This window comes from Mauremys reevesii, linkage group 1, assembly GCF_016161935.1.
Source record: "Mauremys reevesii isolate NIE-2019 linkage group 1, ASM1616193v1, whole genome shotgun sequence".
NCBI classification, from domain to species: domain Eukaryota; kingdom Metazoa; phylum Chordata; order Testudines; family Geoemydidae; genus Mauremys; species Mauremys reevesii.
Window position 1 is genome coordinate 202,293,519 of NC_052623.1, and position 13,775 is coordinate 202,307,293.

General features: G+C 55.4%; 1 protein-coding gene and 1 long non-coding RNA gene across 3 annotated transcripts; both read right to left on the bottom strand.

Annotated features, from left to right (window-relative positions):
* Window positions 1–1,729: 1,729 nt before the first annotated feature.
* Window positions 1,730–7,920, bottom strand: LOC120380999. Of its 2 annotated transcripts, XR_005587910.1 has the most exons (9): window positions 7,574–7,920; window positions 7,047–7,189; window positions 6,251–6,346; window positions 5,768–5,872; window positions 5,283–5,418; window positions 4,421–4,515; window positions 3,785–3,937; window positions 1,814–2,157; window positions 1,730–1,741 (listed from the first exon to the last, which is right to left on the bottom strand). XR_005587910.1 is itself a non-coding variant. In XM_039499004.1 (8 exons), the coding sequence occupies exons 1-8, from the start codon at window positions 7,818–7,820 to the stop codon at window positions 1,915–1,917; spliced, it is 1,218 nt and encodes a 405-aa protein (XP_039354938.1). In that variant the 5' UTR covers window positions 7,821–7,920; the 3' UTR covers window positions 1,806–1,914. The 2 variants fall into 2 exon arrangements, 1 of the variants encoding a protein (XP_039354938.1); XM_039499004.1 differs by lacking the exon at window positions 1,730–1,741 and having other exon boundaries at window positions 1,806–2,157.
* A 102-nt stretch (window positions 7,921–8,022) lies between these two features.
* Window positions 8,023–12,933, bottom strand: LOC120396909. The gene is made up of 3 exons (XR_005593527.1): window positions 12,795–12,933; window positions 8,427–8,572; window positions 8,023–8,190 (listed from the first exon to the last, which is right to left on the bottom strand). It is a non-coding gene; the product is annotated as an uncharacterized LOC120396909 (long non-coding RNA).
* Between the last annotated feature and the right edge of the window lie 842 nt (window positions 12,934–13,775).

The following is a 13,775-nucleotide window of genomic DNA, read 5'->3' on the forward strand; positions in this document are numbered from 1 at the left end:
CATTGGCTGCAGCTGGGAGCCCCAGGGCCTTTAAATCAACCCTGGGCTCAGGGGCAAATTAAAGGGCCCAGGGCTCAGGCCACCATAGAGCCCCGAGCCCTTTAAATTCCCCCCACAGCTCCAGCAGCCGGATTCGGGTGTGGATTTAAAGGGCCCAGAGCTCCCATGACTGCGGGGAGCACCGAGCCCTTTAAATCTGGCCCCAGCCCGGCTGCCAGAGCTGCGGGGGAAAATTAAAGGGCTCTCGGCTCCCTGCAGCCGCCAGAGCTCTGAGCCGTTCAAATCCCTGCTGAGGAAGCCGGTGCGGTCCGGCACGGCATATTGGCTCTTCCTGGTATGCTGTACTGGACCATAATGGCTTATTTTCATCTCTGCTTCAGAGATCCCACGGCTGCGGGGAGCCCAGAGCCCTTTAAATACCCCCCACAGCTCCAGAAGCCAGGCTGGGGCTGGGAATTAAAGGGCTCAGAGCTCCCGCGGCTACAGGGAGCCCAGAGCTCTTTAAATTCCCCCACTCTGGCAGCCGGGTTCAGGTGTGGATTTAAAGGGCATGGAGCTCCCACGGCTGCAGGGAGCCAGAGCATTGCCAGGCTGGGGCTGGGAATTAAAGGGCTCAGAGCTCTGGCAGTTGCTGGGAACCCAGAGCCCATTAAATCTCGCCCCCGCGCCCTCCCCGCAGCTCCAGCAGCTGGGCTGGGGCCAGGATTTAATGGGCTCAGCGCTCCCCGTGGCTGCGTAGATCCCAGAGCCCTTTAATTCCCCCCCCCCGCGCAGCTCCAGCACCCAGGCTGGGGCAGGGAATTAAAGGGCTGAGAGCTCTCCGCAGCGGCAGGAGCTCCAAGCCCTTTAAATCCCTGGCTCCAGCCAGGTAAGGCTCAGGCTCCCCACAGCCATGGGAGCTCCAGGCCCATTAAATCCATGCTTGAACCCGGCTGCCAGAGCTGCGGGGGGGAATTTAAAGGCCCTGGGGCTCCCAGCCACAGCCGATACTCCGGGATCTTTAAATCTTGAGAGGCCACACCCCCTCAGGACTCCGGCAGTACTGGTAAGTCCTGGAAGTTACTTTCACCCCTGACTTAATCATTCCTTTACCTGTGTTCACCTTGTGCGCCGGTGACTCCCCCGAGCTGCAATCGCATTCCACCTCTAAGGGGGTGAACAAAGAGAGGCCACCATGCTCGTTGGGGTGTCTCACAAGCAGTTGGGTTTTGGGTTCGGGTTCCGGCATATCCATCAACGGCTGGGCCAAAGGGCTCCCCTCGGTCGCTCCCTCCTCCTCCTCGGCACTGTCGCTGATGTAGCGCTTTCTCCGCGGATGGTCAAAGACCCTCGGGGCGAAGACAGAGTCTGAAGTTCTCACGGGGGTGGTGAAGGAGTCCAGGTTTCCTCTCAGCAGCCTTCCCACGATTTCTAAACCATGTGTCCTTGGCGAGAGATGGCCTCGTCCATCCGGCGCTGGGACTTATGAGGTGATGGTGCTGCACTCTGATTGGTAGAGGGCCCTGGGAGGAGTTCTTAGTGGGATCATATGGCCCTCTCCCAGACAGGTCACCCTGCCCCAGAACTCGCCCTGATTGGTCAGAATCCCCTCTTGGGGTGGTCCTGTCAGGACAAAACCGATCCTAATTGGTTGAGGGCAGTGAGAGGAGTTCTTAGAGGGGTCACAAGACACACGTCGGGATGGGTCACCCTCCCACCCCAGAGCTCGCCCTGATTGGTCAAATCTCCTCTTGGGGTGGTCCTTCCGGGAGGAAACCCATCCTGATTGGCAGAGGGTGGTGGGAGGAGTTCTTAGAGGGGTCACATGACACACCTGGCTTCCAGTCATGTGGCCGCCTTGACCACGAAGTAATACCCCCATGGGGCGGGACTTCCGGAGACAGGTGGGAGGGACTAAGGGGTCATGGGGCGGGGTTAGGGTTTGATTAATGGTGGGGCCTGTCTACTGCTGCCGGGTGTTGAGTATTTGCAGGCAGAACGGGAGCCAGTGTCCATGTCCAGGCCGGAGGTCGAAGCCGGGTGGTCAGAAGTATGAGGCAAAGTCCATATCCACGCAAAGGTCGAATCCGTGTAGTCAAAATCGGAGGGGTTGGGGAAGATCAGGAGGAGGAGGAGGAGGCAGGGCTGGAGCGGGTGGGTGGAGGGCCTGGAGCGAGGCTAGAGAAAGGCAAGGAGAATACTGAGCCGGGGTTCAGAACCCAAATCTGGAGACAAGAAGGGTCACACCAAAGTCATAGCCAGAGACCAGAGCCAAGAGTCCAGCCAGAGTCAACAGCGAGAAACCGGAGGGCAGGGCAGGGCAGGGGGTACATGCGGGCGGGAATGAGGATGACTTACTGGAGCCTGGAGATCCCTCATCGGGGGACTCCCTTCCTAGCAATAACAGAAGGACAGCGGGATGACAAAAGATGTCTCTGAGCCTGGGGACCAAGCCAAGGGGAGCTCCCATCCAGGCTGTGTGCCAGGACCCCGTCACCCTCCCTGTTCATTTCACACTCACAGACGCCCTGGCCGGAGGGGAGAATAAAAGGCAGAAGCAAAGGTGCCCCTGGGGGAAAGGCTCTAGGACGGGACCCAGTCCACTTCCCAGATCTACACCCAGGATTGTGTGACCAGGCCCACAGCCCTTCCTCTGCGTCTCAGTTCCCACCTGCCGGACGGGGAGGCTCCTCCTCTGCCCCAGGGTGTTCGGGGGGAGTTTCATTCCTGGCTGGGAAGGGTTCAGAGACCAGGTGGGTGGATTGGGCACCGGCTGGGGGATGGTCGGACATTCGCTGCGTCAGGGGTGACAGAGGCCATGGGAGGGTCTGAGCAGTGACGACAGGGGAGGGGCTCCATGTCAGGCCACCCCTCCCAGACTGCAATGGCTATTGAGCATAACCCCTGGCTCTGCGGATGCTCTCACTTCTGGGCCAGCCCCACAGCCTGATTCTTCCCAACCAGTAGCTGGCCTGGCCCCAGCCCCAGCGGTCGGGGTGGGGCAGGGTGTCCAGAGCGAGGTGCTCGGCCTTGGTTTCTCTCAGTGCTGCGGGAGGCTCTATGGCCAGCAACATTTCCTCCCCACGTCTGAGGGACGGATTCCCCTGCCCAACCCCCGAGACGAAATCCTCTCTCTTCTCTAGTGACTTCCATCCCCTCTCCCACCATTGTGGAATGAACTCCTGCCCTCACTCCTCTCAGTCCCCCCGCGAGAACTGTTCTACCTCCCAACCCAGCGGGAATCCAGCTCCGCTCCCCAGAGTCCCATCAGCCACCCTCGCCCCCTCCAGCTGGGGGCTGGGAGGCTTTGGGCAGTAGTGCCAGGGGGTGAGAGGAAGTGGACACCTTTCCACAAGGGATCCCCATGTCCTTAACGTGATGCCATGGACAGTGGCTCTGGTGAATGGGGCACTTAAGCAGCCTCTGCTGACTGACTCCTCCAGTTCTCCCAGAGCAGGTGGGGGCTGGGATAACATGATACCAGAGCTCTAGGAACCAGCCTGAGGCCCCGAGGGGGATGAAAGGCTCACAGAGGTGGCTAGGAGAGTTGGCAGCCCCTAGCATGAGCAATGGCAGCGTGTCGTGCTGATGTGACGCCTGTTAGGAAATAGCCTTGCTGGGGAGCTGGGTCTGCCCTGCTTTGAGCTGCTCAGGGGACAAGCTGGCACCGACCAATGGCACCTGCCTGGGGTCACCCTCTCCTTGCTCCCTGGTCAGCGCATGGGGATGGGATGGGAGTGATTTTCAATGGCCTGGAGGTGAAAGGCCCTGGGGGTCTCTCCCCAGGTGACCCCTCTTTGATTACCTCGTCCTCTAGCAGCTGGCCGGCTTCCCCCAAGATGGAATAGGTCAGCACCAGGCCAGCCTGGCTGACGCGGAGGAGGGGGTGGTGGATGGCCAGCAGGCCCGCCTGGAGGAAACTGCTCTTCTGGTCTTCGCTGAATATTTCTCCAAAGACCTAAAACCAAAAGAACCAGAGCCCTTACAGTGGCCCAGAACCAGGCTCCAAATCCCTCAAGTGTCTCACAAGGTGGAGAAGAGTCCTGGGGCAGCCAACCTTTGGGGTCCCATGGACCAGGAACCCCCGTCAGTAGGAGGCTGCAGGCACTGAGGCCTCCAATAGCTCTTATGGAGCAGGATTCACCGCAGGTGCCATGAGATGCTGGGAATGTGTCTGCGCGCTCTGGAACCCAGCTCACACAGACAGCCCAGGATCCCTGCTGCTCCCAGCAGCGATAGCTCCTGCAGCTCACCCGCTAGAGGTTCGGGGTCTTTTAGATCTGGTTCATTCCCACACCTCACCCCACGGACAATCCCAGGAGCCTCACATACTCTGTGGAAATAAGGAGCAGGCTCTTGCCCTGTGTCCATGACACACTCACTGCAGGGGGAGTCAGCTCCACACCTGAGCTGCTGCAATGCACCGGCGGAGAGTCCTTACCTCTCCCACCCTGGCCAGGTTTCTATACCCCAGGCGCTCGGGGTCATGGAGCCTGTCCCGGCACCACAGGTCTGGGGCCTCACTGGTGTTGAGCCCTGGGAGAGAGAGACACACCCATTGGGGAGGTTTGGCCTTCCGCTTTCAGTGCCTGTTTCCTTCTGGGTGCACACTGGCCAGGCTCCTCCTGGCATCCGCGGCCCAATGGAATCGCAGGGTCCATGCCAGGCGGGATATACCAGAAGGGGGATTTGTTTCAGCCATCACAGTAATCATGTGACCCTTATTGTCACTGTGCTCTGGGAGTGGGTGCCTGTTCATGGGGGTGTCTAATACTGAGAACCCCCCACCCCCACTGAAGTCAGGCTCTGGCCCTGGCTACCCGACTGGTGACACCCTACAAGCTTTGTGTCCGTCCCCTGTGGTGCCTGCTCCTGCCCCCATGATGGGCTCTTTCCCTCCATGTGTCTCAATAGCTCCGTTCCTGTCCCCTCATGAGCTGGCTGCCCCGTACGGGGGTGGGCTGATTTCCCTGGGCTGGGGGACAGAGCTGGGTTCGGAGCTAAAGCAGCCAATTTCCCTGGCACTTTCACACTCATCTCCCTAATTCAGAGAGAGGGGGAGAGAAAGAGTCCCATCTAAGCTGGGGTCGGTCTCAGAGGAGGGGGCTTCTTTCTGTAGGGTCCCATTGCCCAGCAGAGGGAGTCTCAAAGGAGGGGCCTTGTTTCTATTGGGGTTCCTCTTCCCCGCTACAGCGGGTCTAAGCAGAGAGGCCTTAGTTCTAGAGGCGTCCCAATGGCCAGCTGGAGCTAGTCTCCCAGAGGCTCGTTTCCATGGGGTCCCATTGCCCAGCTGGATTTCTTACCCCTCTTCTGAAGCAGGAGCCAGTAAAGCCAATATACGCCACCCCTGGCATGCCGACTGATGTCACTGGCTGGGTGGGATATCCAGAGACCCAGCTGCAGCACAAATTCACCTGCCTTGGAGAAGGTGGAGGAGGTCTGGTGGAAGGAGGAGGAGAGGGGAATCCATCACCATTCTCCCTTCAGCTCCCCAGCGCCCCTGGACCTGAGCTCTGCTCCCACCCCTCTGTAGGAGGCGCTGGGGGACAGGAGCGACAGCCTTCTTCCTCTCTGCGCCCAAGGGAGCTCGGAGCAAAGAGAGCAGGGCAAGGGCCCTCGCTGAGCACTCGCTGCCTCGTGGCTCCAGAAAAACAAGGGCCCTGAGGCCAGGCACGACCCTGCCAGCCAGTGGCCTATGGAACGCAGTCCCTTACGGACCCGGGGGGACCAATTAGCCAGGGGATGAGGAACTTGACTCTGCAGGACGCTGGGGTCAGAGGTCACTTACGTCAAATCCAGGCAGGGAGGTGGCAAACTGGAGCAGGGCCGCGCTGGTCTGGACGGCCCTGGCTCTCTCCTGGGTGTTGTTTGCCAGGAGAGAGCGATGGATGTGCTGCGGGAGAAGGAGGCAGGGGAGGGTCAGCGGGCAGGCGTACATGCTCTACAAACCAGCCTCTTCCCCTCCCCAAGGGGCTGAGACTTTGTGCTCAGGGTGGAGTAGCCGAGCCCTGGTGGCAGAGCTTGAAAAGGGGGTTCAGTCTCTCAGGCCCCAGCCAGGCCTGGTGCTCTCTGTTAGTGCTTAATGCAACCGCGCAGAGCTCTGGCTGACAGTCCCAGCTCCTTCCCCCTGCACTGGCAGCTCTGGGAACGTGTGGCCGGCTGGCTCCAAACTGGGAGGACACAATGGAAACGTGGCTCTTCTAGTCTCTCCTTTGCTGCCCTCCCACAGGGCTCAGGGGCAATTCCACCCCAGACCGTCCATTCTACTCACCTCCAGGAGGTGCTGCAGCTTCTCCACGGTGGGGGTCTCTGTTAGGCGGCCCCTGAGGATGGTGTCCAGGCTCCGCGAATAGCGGTTGTGCAGAGCCTGCAAGAAGAGGGAGCACCCGTCAGTCATGGGACATGGGGCTACACCAGTCAGGGGACAATTAGGAGGATTCTCCAGGAGCCCTGGCAAGACTCAAAAGGAACATCCTGGCCTCTCCCATTCACATCACTCTAGGGACACTTAGCAAGAGTTCATGGCCGGATGCCTGCTGCCTCGTCAATCCCTGCTCTTCGCAGTTCTCTGTGCAGGGCCTGGTACCCAGCAGAGTATGGACCAGCCAAACTGCAATGGGTGGAAGGTAGGATCCCCGGGAGAGTCCAGGCAGGAGATCAGAGAATGAGGAGAGGAGGGAAGGCTGGGATCAGCCATGGAGGGGTAACGCAATCCCCTCTGAACCCCTGATCCATGAACAGCACATCAGGATCAAGGCACATGCCCTGGACCCCACACCCAAACCAGCTCCAGGGCTCAGGACCTCCATGGGGTTGGACAGGGAAAGCTGCCCCCTTCCCAAAACCAGTGTCTCCCTGCGCAGACAGGGGTTGGAACTTGGACAGTGTCTGCGAGGACCTTGGCCTGTGGGGGACAAATGTCCCCACTTTGGGGTGCCAGATAACAGAGGAGATGTGTCCCCCCATTGGGGGTGAGGGATTCTCTGGTGCAAGACCCCCTGCCTGGGTGGGGACGGAACAAGGAGCAGGACAGACTGGGTGGCAGCGGAGCTGGGCGATTTTTGTACCTCAGCTCTGCTCTGCAGGTGCTGCTGGATCACCAAGATGATGTCTTCCTCAGGGCACAAATCCTGCTCCTCCTCCTCCTCCTCCTCCTTGCACTCCTCCTCTTCCTCCTCCTCAGGCCATGACACCTGGGCACTGGGGGTGTCTGCACCAGGGAGGGAAGGAGAAAGTTTAATCCCTTCTGCTGCTGGGGGGATGCAGTGGACAGAGAAGGCTCCATGTTTCCCCTTTCTCTGTAAGGAGCCCCATGGCGGCAAGGGCCCCACCCTGCCCCTCCCAGAGACGCCCTCAGCCCCATCAGCCTCAGGGCCCCGTGGCAGTCAGCCCCCCCCCCACATGGTCAGGGGAGGCTGGAGCTCCCCGACTCCGCCCAGCATCCCCTGCCTTGGGGCGTGGCTGTGCCACCCCCACTGGTGTTAGTGGGGCTCATGTGGGTCAGTCCCGGCGCCTTGGCGAGCCCATGGGCACAGGGTGTTACTAGTCCCTCACCGCCCCAGTCCTCCTCCCTTTCCCCTGGGTCTCCCCTCACCTCCAAAGAAGGAGCCTTCAAAGACAGGGCTGCCAGACCCCACGGAGGAGCTGCTGGCCCCGCAGGAGTACGCGGAGCTGGTGGTGTTTGTCGCGCCGCAGTCGCTCAACTCCTGTTCTGCGCTGGCAGGAGGCTCCTCTATGGCCAGGGTAGGGCTGCCGGGAGGCACCTCCGGGGCCAGGGTGGGGCTGCCGGGAGGCTCCGCAGTCGCTAGGGTGGGGCTGGCGCAGGGCCCCTCAGCTGTCATGGTGGTTGGCGGCTCCTGCTGGGCCCTGGGGCGCAGCTCCTGGCTCCTTGGCTTCCTGCAAAGGAAGCCCCAGAGCTGCTGTCCCCGGCTCCTGCCCTCCCCTGGCTCTCTGCTCCACAGCTGAACCCGGGGCCACCTCCGTTTCGGCCCAGAAGGTGCCTCAGGGTCAGCTAGAGGAGCTGCTGTCTTCCGCCTCCTCCAGCAGGCGAAGCAGCTCCTCCCTTTCCCCTGGCCACGAGCCTCTTCCCCGCCCGCGGGGACAGAGGGGCCGCTCTCCGCCTGGGCAGGCTGACTGATGTCTTCTTCTGGCTGTGGAGCCACCTGCCCGGCCTTCCTCCTGAGCATCTGCCTGATTCACTCCATCCTGGAACTGAGTGGGGAGCAGCCATGAGTCTGGCTTCAAAGCAGCCTCTCATTAACGAGCCTGCCTGCTCCCCTGCCCACCTCCCCTCTGCTGAGGCAATTTCTCCTCCCGACACATCCCACCCCAGGGCACAGGAACCCTTAACCTGGGGAACAAACCCTGACAAGGGACGGGCTGGGAGCCCTAGTGGTGGGATATTCCCACCACACGGTGGATGGTTCTGGAGAACTCCACTTACTTACTCTAGATCAGATGGAGCAGGATGGCAGATGCTCAGGGTTGCTCCTCCCTTCACCCTCCTCGATCTCCGCACCCAGGTGGCTGGCAACGGGTGCCGCTCAATGCCCTGCCAGCAGGGCAAGGGGTAGCAACCAGCGATCGAAACTGGCTGTGAAAACAATACAATGCCACTAGCGGAACGCTCCTGGGCCACCTCCATTTGGGCCCAGAAGGTGCCTCAGGGTCACCTAGGGGAGCTGGGGGCTTCCTCCTCCTCCACAAAGCCAGAGTTGGGAAGTGCCAGCAGGACTCGATTCCCAGTCTCCCTGGCTCCGAGTGGGACCTGTTGTAGTGACTGACGGATTTGCTCCTTGTCCCCCATCCAAAGCCAATAACACATCTCTGGGTTGGCAGTCATGAGTTAAACCTTCTCAGGACCCCTCTGTCTCCTGCAGCCCTCAGCTGTTCCTTGGATTGCGGTGGCTTGGACGGTAACAGGAGTGGATATTGTTACTGGCTTACTGGGTGGTTCTAGCCAATGAGGGTCTCAGTCTAGCCTCAGAGGCCCACACCCCCAGACACTACAGGTCAGGGTGGATTGATTTCATTCCAAATGTTTTGTAGTTGTATTTTTGAGTTATTTTCCTAATGAGAGATTGATTCTCATGAAATTCTTAGTGGTGGCCGATGACAGAACACAGAGCAATGGTCTCAAGTTGCACTGTGGAAGGCTTAGCTTGGATATTAGTTCACTAGGAGGGTGGTGAAGCCCTGGAATGGGTTCCCTAGGGAGGTGGTGGAATCTCCATCCTTACAAGTTTTTAAAGGTCAGCTTGACAAAGCCCTGGCTGGGATGATGAAGTTGGGGTTGGTCCTGCTTTGAGCAGGGGGGTTGGACTAGATACCTCCTGAGGTCTCTTCCAGCCCTAGTCTTCTATGATGCTAGGAATAGGGATCCATTCAAACATGTTGACTTGTTGGTTTTGCAGGATACAGAAAAACAAAAAGGTTGACTGAACCATTTGTTTTCATTTCAAACAAACTGAGGTAAAGAAGTATCTCTAGTTCGTGCACTGAACTGATTGTTCCTGCTCATAATGTCCTTCCAGATTTTAGAAGTAGTAGCTCACATCTCCTCCTCTCTAGCGTTTATTCATATATTACAAGAGGAAAAGATGCCTTCATCCTTTTTCAACTCCCAATCAGTTTCTTACATTTGAATGAAGTAGCTGCATCAACTGGAATGAAGAAAATATTCTTTCTGCACCTGCAGAAGAGGCTAGTGCTGCCAAAATCTGGCTGAGTGTTTCAATAACTTCTGGACCTCCGGGTACTTAGGCAATGACTTCCAACAGTTCAGTGTGTTGACTTCCTCTGACACTTGGCAGCAAACATGGACTTCTTCATGTAGGTATTTATTTAAATTACTTTAATAGGCTGGAGCAACTAGAGGCCTTAACATCACTTGTCATCGTTTCAAATTTTATACTTGATAGGTTTTAAAAAAAACTTTCAATATACATTTCAAAAACCCAGTTTCAATTTAAAAAAAATCTCTTTCGGGGGGGGGGGGGGAAGGGTTGTGAAAAAGCCATTGATTGGTCTTGCCCTTGATTTTAGAAGAACTACTTCATCTGAGAGAATCAGAAACTGCTTGTATTCTAGTCAAGGAGAGGAGGCAGCAAAATTCATCCCAGCAGTAATTTGTTGGGCCTTATTTGCTCAGTCTCAAACAAACAAGTGTGCAAAACTCTAGCTAGTCTCTTTTATGTAGGCCCAGCTAAGAGGTGGTAGGAGGGGCAGGAATGCTGTCTCCGTCCCGGATCCAGTAGCAATTGCACAGGATATTGCCACAAAACCTACATTTTACTGCCAAACTCTCTAAGCCATTCCTCTCCTGCACTTCCTGGTTTCTAAGTTTCAAATCCACAAAACCTTCCCCTTGACAGTCACTGCCCAGGTGGTGCAGCAGGCAGAGGAACCTGAGCAGTAACATTGTGACACCAGAGGTAACTCAGCCACCTGTCGCTCCCTGACTCCACTAACCCGGAGCATAAACCCGAAGCCTGAGCCCTGCCTTGGGCATCGCTCCCACGGAAACCTGCAGGCTCATTTACTGACTTATGCAAATCACCTGTGGAGACATACCACTGACTGGCTGAATTCACTCTCAAGTCACAATGCCCTTCAGCTTACAGCACTAATGGAAGGGGCACAGGGTGGAAATCAGGCTTTTCTGGTGGCCCGATTTCCAATTGAGAAGAAGGGACAAGAGGGAAGGAGGAAAAGGGAAGCAAAATGGTCACATTCCAATCCAAACGCCCCCAGCGAGTCACAGATTAATTCCAAGCCCAGAGGAAACCACTGTCGTCTGACTTGCTGTTTCACTTCGGCCATAGAATGTGCCTCAAAATAATTCCCATAGGAATTAGAGCAGATATTTTAGTAAAACACACGAGCTTGATTTTAAAAGAAGCCAGTTGTGGAAAATCCAGCACAACCCTCAGTCAATTGCTCCAAACTCTGAGGTTAAAAATGCTCCTCGCCTTCTTTCCAATGTGTATTGGTCTAGCTTCATCTTCCAGCCATTGTCTGCTTAGAACCTTTATCTGGTAAAGGGAAGATGGAGACTTGCTGCCCCACATCCCTGTCCTGCCTGGCTGTTGGCAAGGGAGCTCTGTGAGGTCACAAACGCCTCATTCATAGAATCATAGACTATCAGGGTTGGAAGGGACCTCAGGAGGTATCTAGTCCAACCCCCTGCTCAAAGCAGGACCAATTCCCAACTAATTGTCTTGTCTCAATGGGCTGAGTTCCTGCCAAAGGCCTTTGTGAAGTCACTGCCGCACCCACCTTTCCCTGGCAGGCCTGATGTCTGCCCCTGGCCAACCCAGCTGGATGTTTGAGCTGCACCCCAGATCACCCCACTTGCTCAATATTGATTCTGGGGAGCAAGCAGGCCACCCAGTAAAACAGCAGAGTCTGTTCCACACCCCACACTGAGTTTTTCATAGAGGCATCAGTTGTGAAACAATTCAGTCTCCTAATGTGGCCTCTATTTCACGGGCTATGAAATTTCACACTCTTAGCACCCTATTAAGCCCAATTGCTTGTAATTCACTAAAAGGCACCTTCCCAACCAGTTATGATGGTAGGACACCAGGAAACAGAGACTCCACCTCTCCCCTGGGTAATTTGTTCCAGTGGCTAGTCTCCCTCATTGTCAATTTCCAATGTAATTTTGACAATCTCTGATAAGGGCCAAATTTATGACAATCTTTTAAATAATTTAAATAGAAGAGAAAAAATAACATTCAGTAGAACATGTTCACTGCCAAGTTTTTCAGACAGTCGCACCACTGATGTGATAGTTAAGGCCCTGGAAGCAAAGTTAGCTGAAATGCTAACCCAGCTTTGGGCAGCAGTAAAGGTGCAGAAAATATTGTCTTCCTTTCAGTTTATTCAAATCGTTCAGTTCAATCGACTAGTTTGTTGAAATTCAAGAAAGCCATTGGGAATTCACAAAACAGGCAAACTTGTTTTCCTCCCTCACTCTAGGGATGAACACTAGGGGATAGATCTACTGGTACATCAATCTAGAAACTTGTGGAGACAAGAATGTATCATTTCACTTCACTAACCACACATCAAATTGCCTTTGTTTAAGAAATCTGTTAGTTTGAAATGCAAAACATTTTGATACAACTTCTTTCTTATGCTTCTCTTTCTAGCTCTGGCATGACCTTGCTCTGTGCGACCAAAGAGAGGTCACTTCTTTTCTCTTTCCCTCGGTATCATGGGGGATGGAGAAAATTCTCTCAGTCCTAGCAGGAGAGAGATTGAGCAAGTCAGGCGTGTTAGGGCCCTCATGCTCTAAAGGACAATGGGCGATTGTTGTTTGGGGCAAGAATCCCGACGGATTTGTTACTTGTCCCCCAACCAAAGCCAATAACACATTCTGTATTTTCAGTCATGAGTTAGACCTTCTCAGCACCCCTCTGTCTCCCGCAGCTCTCAGGTGTTCCTTGGATTAGAGAGGCCTGGATGCTAAGAGAACTGGAATTATTTTACTGGCTTCCTGGGTGTTACTAGCCCATGAGGGTCTCAGTCTGGCCCCCAAGGCCCACACCCCCAGACACTAAAGATCAGGAGGGGTTGATTTCACTCAAAGTTTTTCGTATTTCCATTTTTGAATTATTTTCCTAATGAAAGATTGATTCTCACGAAATCTTAGAGCTGGCAGATGACAGAACAAGGAGCAATGCTCTCAAGTTGCAGGGTGGAAGGCTCGGATATTAGCAAAAACTTTTTCCCTAGGAGGGTGGTGATGCCTTTGAATCTGCTAGGATAGAGTCCCCTATCTTGTACTTAGAGCCTATATTTTTTCTTACCTTCTACACAGATGACAATGTCTTTGAAACAAATCCACTAGGGAATGAAAAACACACGCACAGAATCTCCTGCACACCAACGTCTCTTGGTCCTGAGTGAGAGACCGCGAGCTGGAGTCTTGCTGCAGCAAGGCTACAGGGCTCTCTGAGGTTCCCCCTGCCCCGCATCCCTGTCCTGCCTGGCTGTTGGCAAGGGAGCTCTGTGAGGTCACAGATGCCTCATCATCTTTACCCAATAGGCTGAGTTCCTGCCAAAGGCCTTTGTGAAGTCACTGCCACACCCACCTTTCCCTGGCAGGCCTGATGTCTGCCCCTGGCCAGCCCAGCTGGATGTTTGAGCTGCACCCCGGATCACCCCACTTGCTCAATATTGATTCTGGGGAGCAAGCAGGCCACCCAGTAAAACAGCAGGGTCTGTTCCACACCCCACACTGAGTTTTTCATAGAGGTTATGACACAATTCGATCTCCTAATCTGGCCTCTATTTCACAGGCTATGAAATTTCACACACTTTACACCATATGAAGCCCAATTGCTTGTAAGTCACTAAAAGGCACCTTCCCAACCAGTTATGATGGTAGGACACCAGGAAACAGAGACTCCGCCTCTCCCCTGGGTAATTTGTTCCAGTGGCTAGTCTCCCTCACTGTCAAAAATGTGTGCCTAGGTCTCATTTGAATTTCTCTGGCTTCAGCTGGCAGCTGTTGGTTCTTGTAGTGCCTTTTTTGGCTAGATCAAATTAGCCCTGCCCCATGAAATGCAATCTTCCTGTCCTGCTGGACCCCCCAGCCAGGAGAACCCAGTAGGGGCCTCCTAGCAGTTTCTCTACCCGGCTGGTGACAGAACGTCCTCTCCGTGGGGATATCATTAGATCCGCATTTACTCCATTTCATCCCTTACAGTTTATCAGTATGTGAGTGTTAATGATTCTCCAGTTACAGTGACTGTCACTGACAATAAAGGGCAGGGAATTCTCTCATT

Excerpts from the sequence above, each read along its gene's own strand:
- LOC120380999 (XM_039499004.1), bottom strand. The coding sequence starts at position 7,820 with ATGACAGCTGAGGGGCCCTGCGCCAGCCCCACCCTAGCGACTGCGGAG. Across the intron at positions 5,873-6,250 it reads AGCTGCAGCACCTCCTGGAG|CACATCCATCGCTCTCTCCT; the intron begins GTGAGTAGAATG and ends CTTCTCCCGCAG. Across the intron at positions 2,158-3,784 it reads GCCAGCTGCTAGAGGACGAG|CCTCGCTCCAGGCCCTCCAC; the intron begins GTAATCAAAGAG and ends GCCTTTCTCTAG.